General features: G+C 41.6%; 1 protein-coding gene across 1 annotated transcript in view; it reads right to left on the bottom strand.

The window, feature by feature from the left end:
* SKA3 (spindle and kinetochore associated complex subunit 3) overlaps positions 1 to 9,065 on the bottom strand; it is a 27,832-nt gene that overhangs the window by 15,446 nt on the left and 3,321 nt on the right. Inside the window, 3 exon segments of the mRNA XM_017859112.1 lie at positions 1,352 to 1,763; positions 5,664 to 5,829; positions 5,945 to 6,006. Coding sequence (XP_017714601.1) covers positions 1,352 to 1,763; positions 5,664 to 5,829; positions 5,945 to 6,006 — 640 coding nt within the window.

Genomic DNA, 9,065 nt, shown 5'->3' with positions numbered 1-9,065 from the left:
AGCTTTTCTACTTCAAGTCAATTTTATCACTTTGTATTATTTTCCAAAACTTTATCTGAAATTTTCAAATTTCCCAATACTATACCCTATGATATTTTCTGATAGCTTAGAAAATAAAACATAGGTCAGGCACAGTGGCTCACGCCTGTAAACCCAGCACTTTGGGAGGCCGAGGCAGGTGGATCACTTGAGGCTAGGAGTTCAAGACTAGCCAATATGGTGAAACCCTGTCTCTACTAAAATACAAAATTAGCCAAATGTGGTGGCATGCCCCTGCAATTCCAGCTACTTAGGTGGCTGAGGCACGAGAATCACTTGAACCCAGTAGTGGAGGTTGCAGTGAGCTGAGATTGAGCCATTGCACTCCTGCCTGGGCGACAGAACAAGACCATCTCAAAAACAAAACAAAACAAAACAAAACACACAACACAGTCCTTAGTTCTTCGTTCTGTTATTTGTATTTATGTTTAGATAAGGACCAGTTCTTACGTTTATCAATTCAACTCTTTTAAAAATCTTTTGAATTAAAATTTTATGTTATCTTTAGTGTTTCCTCTTTCCCCCAGAGTTGTGGGATTTTTTTCTGACTCTTTGACATGAATGTTTATTTTCTTTCTTTAATAGTAACAGTTTTTAATGATAAGTATTTATCTTTAGACACTGCTTGGCTACTTTGATAAGTGGTACTTTCATTGTAACTCTCGCGGTTTTCATCACCGTTTCCATGCTAATGGCTCCCAAATCTAGTTTAGCACTGACTTCTTCACTGAGCTTTAAACTGGTATTAGAATGCCTAAGCATGAAGAGGCACTACCAATGTCAAAACCAACATGTAAACACATCACCTATCCCCTCGTACTCCAGGTATTCTTTTCCTGTTCTCTCTAACATCATCCCAAGCAAGAAAACAGAAAGTCGGGGTTTATCCTAGATCATCCTCTTTTCCCAAGTCTCCACAGCAAATCAATCACAAGTTCTTACTAATTTTACCCCTTTAATTTTATTCCCTCTTTTCTATCCCTACAAATACCATCTTTTTTTTCAGGCCCTTATCACTTCTTCTATAGTCTCTCACCTGAAGAAACCGACAGCTCACACTTTATTGACAGTATTGGTGATTCGAGAAGATCTGTAATACAAAGTATCTGAAAACCTTACCACTGAAGAACTTATTGATGTAACCAAACACCACCTGTTCCCCTAAAACCTACTGAAATAAAATAAAAAAAATCTGAAAACTTTTTAAAGGAAAAATGTTGTCTGAAACATTATATTTCTTCTGGAAGAAAATCAATAAATACAAAAGGTTTAGAAAGCTAGAGAAAAGATGCCTTTTAACAGAGCTGCTTACCGTTTATTATTCCTCCCATTTTTAAGTCCCATTGTGTAATCTTCATTTAAACACATAGTATATTCAGAGATACCAAAGTGTTCTAATTTAGGAGTTACACACTCAAAATCATCCATTTTTAGTGCACATTTTGGAGTTTTTAGTACTTTTACTAGTGATTGCTTGGTAGGTGGAGTTACAATTACAAGCTCTTCCTTATAGTTGTTCACCGCCTGCGGAGGGTTTGGTGGAGCTTGGGATACCATGTACCGCTCAAGTCCAAAATCTGAAAGTTGTGGACTACGTGGAGACTTCTCAGAAATACAACTACTTGCAACAGGAGGATCAGACAGATCATCTTTCACATCAGGCTTCTGAACATTTTCACAATTAGACAACTCTGGGTCAGAGTTAATGGCTTCTTGCTCGTGTACTAGGAGGAAAAATCAGAATATTCTGGTCAAACATCAAAACAGAAAATTTCATGTTTACAAAAACAACAGAAAACAGCTTATCTGAAATTTCCCAAATCAGCAAAAGTTCTGATTGTCTAAACATTTTATTTATTATTTATTGAGACAGGGTCTCACTCTGCCACCCAGGCTGGAGTACAGAGGTGTGATCACAGCTCACTGCAGACTTGACCTCCTGGGCTCAAGTGATCGTCCCATCTCAGCCCCTGGGGTAGCTGGGACTGTAGGTGTGCCACCATGCTCAGCTAAGTTTTAAATTTTTTTGTGGAAATGGGGTCTTATCATGTTGCCCAGGCTGGTGTCAAACTCCTGGGCTCAAATGATCCTCCTGCCTTGGCCCCCAGAATGATGGCATTTCAGGCATGAGCCACCACACTCAGCTGAAATGCTATTTCAATTGTCCCTTTAATAAAGTTCCGACATGTATCTCTTGTGCACCCATATCCCATTGTGATTATACATTAGAGGAGGAAAGCAAGTTAAAGTGTTATAAGATGAAAAATTAATATTCACAAATAAAAGTCCAATTTTCTTATATCCTTAATGTGATTTACTAGTTTTTCTTAATATTTCCTTTTTTTCTCTCAGACTTTAGTGAGCATCAGAATATATTTTCTGTAGCTTTGACTGTTGTCCAGGCTGGAGTGCAGTGGCACTATCACAGATCCGGATGTAGGCAACAATGGGGAAGGGCCCCAGGTTGGGGAGAACAATGAGCAATTGTTCTGAGAAAAGGCCAATCACAAAGGACCTGTAGGTACTTTTTTTTTTTTTTTAAATTTTGAGTCGGGGTCTCACTTTGTCCCCCAGGCTGGAGTGCAGTGGCAATCTTGGCTCACTGCAGTCTCAACTTCCAAAGCTGGGACTACAGGCATACACCACCATGCCCAGCTAATTTTTTGTATTTTTGGTAGAGACAGGGTTTCACCATGTTGCCCAGACTGGTCTAGAACTCCTGAGCTCAAGTGATCCGCCCATCTCGGCCTCCCAATGTGCTGGGATTACACATGTGAGCCACCATGCCTGGTCACAACCACCTTGCTCTGTGCCTGGCCCGCCTCCAGCATGACCCCATAAAACTTCCCTTCAGCCTCTGCCTCTTTGCAGACAGCCTCTTCTCTGCTGTGCTGCCCACTGCCACCTTGCAATGTATTTTCTTTTTTCTTTTTTTTTTTTTTTTTGAGACGGAGTCTCGCTCTGTCGCCCGGGCTGGAGTGCAGTGGCCGGATCTCAGCTCACTGCAAGCTCCGCCTCCTGGGTTTACGCCATTCTCCTGCCTCAGCCTCCCGAGTAGCTGGGACTACAGGCGCCCGCCACCTCACCCGGCTAGCTTTTTGTATTTTTTAGTAGAGACGGGGTTTCACCGTGTTAGCCAGATGGTCTCAAACTCCTGACCTCGTGATCCGCCCGTCTCGGCCTCCCAAAGTGCTGGGATTACAGGCTTGAGCCACCGGTATTTTCATACTTTAATAAATCTGCCTTTCTCTACCTACCACTGTCCTGGTAAATTCCTTTACCACTGTGACACTAGCCCCAACTAGTCGCACACACAACACTGGGCTCAGGTGATTCTCCTACCTCATCCTCCCAGGCAGCTGGTACTACAGGCGTGTGCCACCATGCCCAGATAATTTTTTGTACTTTTTGTAGCGATAGGGTTTCGCCATGTTGCCCAGGCTGGTCTTGAACTCCTGGGCTCAAGTGATCCACCCGCCTCAGCCTCCCAAAGTGTTGAGATTACAGGCGTGAGCCACTGCACCTGGCCTGAAACTATATTTTAAAATTTCATGACAGTATGGAATCGACTGTGTTCCATATTTAACACAGAATATGATATTATTTTAGATTCGTAACTTCCAGATGTCCAAGCTAAACAGCAAAGACTGCTATATAAAGATAAGTTTTTATCCTAAGTTAGTCTGGAACACCTATATCAAACACCTAGCTGAGAAAAATAATAGGGGAGCATTTCAAAGATATACAGTTTCTCAACCATTAATAGGTTATATACTTTTTTTTTTTTTTTCTGAGATGGAGTCTTGCTCTGTCACCCAGGCTGGAGTGTGGCGGTGCAATCTCAGCTCACTGCAACCTTTGCCTCCTGGGTTCAAACAATTCTCCTATATGAGCCTAACGAGTAGCTGGGATTACAGGCACACACCACCACACCCAGCTAATTTTTGTATTTTTAGTAGAGACGGGGTCTCACCATGTTGGCCAGGATGGTCTTGAACTCCTGACCTCAGGTGATCTGCCCGCCTTGGCCTCCCAAAGTGCTGGGATTACAGGCATGAACCACAGTGCCTGGTCAGTTATATACTTTCTTGTTTGTTTTGTTTGGTTTTAAAAGCCTTGAGTTTAAATCTCTGAGGTTTCATATTTTGATTTCATAGTTTTTGTTCCTTTGAAGAGATTCTGAGTCACTGAGTTGTTTTGGCATTATGCTTTCTGTAAATTTTGAGAAATGTTACAAGAGTTGCCAAAAACCTACTGATGTATTTATCACAGGACTGTCATTTAAGAGATTAATAAATCATCATTATCAGTACTCCATAGGGAGATATTATCCCCATCTTATAAATGAGGAAAAAGCAACTTACAGAAATTACCCAAGGTCACACATGTAATAACTGGTGGAGCCAGTATTTGAATCTATGGCTCTTTCACACCAAAGTCAACAAAATTCTATGATACCATGTTGGGGTGGTGGTGGTGGTATGGGTTGTTTGTAAGTATGTATGTATGTATGTATGTATGTATTTTATTTATTGAGGCAGGGTCTCGCTCTGTCATGCAGGTTGGAGTATAGTGGCGTGATAGTAGCTTACTGCGGCCTTGAACTCCTGGGAGTAAGGGATCCCTTCTGCCTCAGCCTCCCAAATAACTAGGTCTCCAAGTATGCACCATCATGCCCAACTAATTTTGTAAAACAATTTTTTGTAGAGACAAGAGTCTCATTATGCAGCCCTGGCCTCAAGTGATCCACTTGCCTCAGTCTCCCACACTGCTGGAATAACAGGCATGAGCCAGTGTGCCCGTCTCACATGGACTGTTTAACTTACCTGCCACACACATCCTCAATATATACTTGTTCAATTTAATAACAGAAATGAAGACACTGAAGTTAGTCATTCAGAGGTATGGGCATAACAATAGCAGTTAATAATTAACCTTGAGTGACTGACATGCTAGGCACTGCTCTAAGCAAACTTTATCTTATTTAATCCTTAAACAATCTCATGAGATAGATACTCTTGATTTTACAAATGAGAAGGTAAGGCACAAGATTAAGTAACTTGACAAAGATAATAATACAGCTATTAAGTGGTGGAATACAGATTTGAACTCAGGCATTTTGGCTCCAAATTCTAAACCACTATGATAGACTGCCCTTCATTAAAATTTTAGAACCAAAAAATGACTCTGTCAAATTTTTATAGCCAACATCTCTTTCTACAGAAGAGAAAACTGTGAACAAGAAAAATGAAATAACATGCCTTGAGGTCTCTCAGCTTTTATTGGCAGGGCTAACTAGAAACCACCTATCCCAAGTTACGAAGATTTATCTTGTAGTTTTTCATTTAAATAGGCCATCTAGCCTAAATGTGCTAAATATAGCACTGTGCTAGCTTTCATTTGGCATTTTGGAAAGGAAAGCAAGGACTGTCTTTATATTGCACCCCTGATTAGCACTCCAAAAGCATACTACACAGTGAGAGCTGACTAAATGTTTACCAAATAAGCATCAGATAACGACAGAGCTAGAATTAAAAACCATGGCCAAGCCTACAGTTGTCTTAATCATGCTGCCTTGTTTCTTCAATACTAAAACAAATGCTATGAAATGAAGTTATTCAAACCTGAATTTTTCTTGACACGTGGACTATATCCATACTTCTGGAAATACTCTCTTATTTTCATAATATCCATTGAATTTTTTTCCATTAGTACTTTTGTTGCCTTTATGAAATCAATGCCTTCTTGATTTTCCAATCTTGCTTTATCAAGAAGAGTATTAACATCATCCTTTTATGAATAAAGAAAATATATTTTAATTTCTCTAACTTCTGACTAAATCTATTTAGGATAAAAAAATTACTCGCCACAGAGAAATCATAAATTAATATTGTAGGAGTGATACCTTTAGAGTCTGAACTTCTGAATGAAGGTCATATAAAATTCTCATTGGATAATCTTCAAAGTCTTCAATATGAATATTGAAAGAAAAAAAGTCCAATAAGTGTAAGGAAAAGGAGAAAGAAAAAGAATACTTAGTATACAATCATATACCTTATAATGACATTTTGTTCAATGACAGGTCACATATGACAGTGGTACCATAAGATAATACCATATTTTTTACTGTACCTTTTATATGTTTAGATACACAAATACTTACCATAATCTTACAGTTGCCTACAGTATTCAGTGCAGTCGCATGCTATATAGGTTTGTGGTCTGGGAACAATAGGCTACACCATATAGCCTAGGTGTGCAGTAGGTCATATCATGTACGTTTGTGTTACATATGCTCTATGTTTGCACAATAACGAAATTGCCTAACATTGCTCAGAACGCATCCCCATTAAGTAACGTGACTGTATAACATACATACTGAAAAGCATACAAATCCTAAGTACGTAGCTTAATGAACTTTATAAAATGAGCATACCTGCATAACTGGCCCTCAGCTCAAGAAACAGAAGTAGAGGCCAGGCGCGGTGGCTCACGCCTGTAATCCCAGCACTTTGGGAGGCCAAGGCGGGTGGATCTCGACGAGGTCAGGAGATCGAGACCATCCTGGCTAACACAGTGAAACCCCGTCTCTACTAAAGAATACAAAAAATTAGCCGGGTGTAGTGGCGAGCGCCTATAGTCCCAGCTACTCGGGAGGCTGAGGCAGGAGAATGGCATGAACCCAGGAGGCAGAGGTTGCAGTGAGCCGAGATTGCGCCACTGCACTCCAGCCTGGGTGACACAGCAAGACTCCATCTCAAAAAAAAGAAAAAAGAAAAAAAAAAAAAGAAACAGAAGTAGAAACAGAGCCTTATTAGAACTCTAGAAGCCCTCTTATAGCCTCTTCCTTCCCCACAAGGGTAAACTTTACCCTGATTTCTTTTTCTTTTTTTGAGACAGAGTTTTGCTCTTGTTGCCCAGGCTGGAGTGCAATGGTGCGATCTTGGCTCACTGTAACCTTTACCTCCTGGGTCCAAGCTATTCTCCTGCCTCAGTCTCCCAAGAAGCTGGGGCTACAGGTGTGCGCCACCACGTCTGGCTAGTTTTATATTTTTAGTAGAGACAGGGTCTCACCATGTTGGTCAGGCTGGTCTTGAACTCCTGACCTCAAGTGATCCACTCACCTCAGCCTCCCAAAGTGCTGGGATTATAGGTGTGAGCCACTGCACCTGGCCACCTTACCCTGATTTCTAACACCATGAAGCAGTTTTACCACTTACTAATTTGATGTAATGGACTCATACAATACGCACTCTTTTGCGACTGGCTTCTTTCACTCAACTGTTACATTCTTCCAAGTTCAAATCTAATCCATGTTCATTACTGTGTAGTATTTCCACTGCGTGATGCCAAATTTATTTATTCTACTGTTGAAACACTTTGGATTGTGCCTAGTTTGGAACTATTATGAATACTCTTGCTTTGAACTTTCTAGAACATGTCTTTGGTACCAATGTATTCATATTTCTGTATGTTAAGAGACTTAGAAAAAGTGCTGGATTACATGTTACGCATATGTTCAACTTCAGTAAATACTGCTAGTTTTCCAACGTGATTTTGACAGTTTGCACTCCCACCAGCAGTGCATAAGAAGTGCATTTGTTCCACATCTTTCCAAACACTTGTAATTTTCTCTTTTTCATTTTAGCTTTCCTGGTGGGTATGCAACTATACTACATTGAGACTTAATTTTCATTTCCTTGATTACTAATGAAATTAATGTCTTTTCACATTCCTAATGGCCTGAATTTTTTTTTTTTTCTGAGATGGAGTCTCACTCTGTCGCTCGGGCTGGAGTGCAGTAGCTGATCTCAGGTCACTGCAACCTCCACCTCCAGGGTTCAAGTGATTCTCCCACCTCAGCCTCCTGAGTAGCTGGGATTACAGGCGCCCACTACTATGCCCAGTTAATTTTTTTGTATTTTTAGTAGAGACGAGGTTTCACCACGTTGGCTAGGCTGGTCTTGAACTCCTGACCTCGGGTGATCCACCCACCTCGGCCTCCCAAAATGCTGGGATTACAGGTGTGAGCCACTGTGCACAGCCGAATCTTTTATTTTATTTTTTTCTGGGACGGCGTCTTGCTCTGTGGAGGAGGCTGGAGTGCAGTAGCATGATCTCGGCTCACTGCAAGCTCCGCCTCCCGGGTTCATGCCATTCTCCCACCTCAGCCTCCTGAGTAGCTGGGACTACAGGCGTCCACCACCACGCCCGGCTAATTTTTTGTATTTTTAGTAGAGACGGGGTTTCACCGTGTTAGCCAGGATGGTCTCGATCTCCCGACCTTGCGATCCGCCCGTCTTGGCCTTCCACAGTGCTGGGATTATAGGCGTGAGCCACTGCGCCCGGCCCAAATCTTCTAATTTTAAGGCAGTCCTATTACCCATTTTTTCCCTTATGACAAGCACTTTTTGGTTTCTATTTTTTAAATCTTTGCCAATGACAAGATATGTGTCTCTCTCACGTTTTCTTCTAAGAGCTTTATGGTTTTAACTTTTGCATTTAGAGCTACACCCATCTGGAATTGATTTCTGTACACGGCAAGTCGTAAGAATCAAGATCCACTCTTTTTCTCCATACGGATATTCAATTGACCTGGCATAACTTACTGAAAAGGCATCCTTTACCCACTGCATGTCACCTTTGTCATTAATCAGTGGGTGTTACATATGATGTAAAAGTAGTTTTTTCGTTTAACTTTTTTGAGACAGGTTCTCACTCTGTCACCCAGGCTGGAGTATAGTGGCGCGGTCATGGCTCACTGCAGCCTTGACTTCCTGGACTCAAGCAATCCTCGCACCTCAGATTCCCAAGTAGCTGGGGACTACAGGCATGCACCACCCCACCCAGCTAATTTAAAAGAAGTGGAGTTGGCCGGGCGCGGTGGCTCAAGCCTGTAATCCCAGCACTTTGGGAGTACGAGACGGGCGGATCACGAGGTCAGGAGATCGAGACCATCCTGGCTAACACGGTGAAACCCCGTCTCTACTAAAAAATACAAAAAACTAGCCGGGCGAGGTGGCGGG

This window comes from Rhinopithecus bieti, unplaced genomic scaffold (genome assembly GCF_001698545.2).
Source record: "Rhinopithecus bieti isolate Rb0 unplaced genomic scaffold, ASM169854v2 scaffold_3057, whole genome shotgun sequence".
Lineage (NCBI taxonomy): Eukaryota > Metazoa > Chordata > Mammalia > Primates > Cercopithecidae > Rhinopithecus > Rhinopithecus bieti.
The sequence above is the reverse complement of the archived record's forward strand: the minus strand, read 5'-3'. Positions and strand labels throughout refer to the sequence as shown.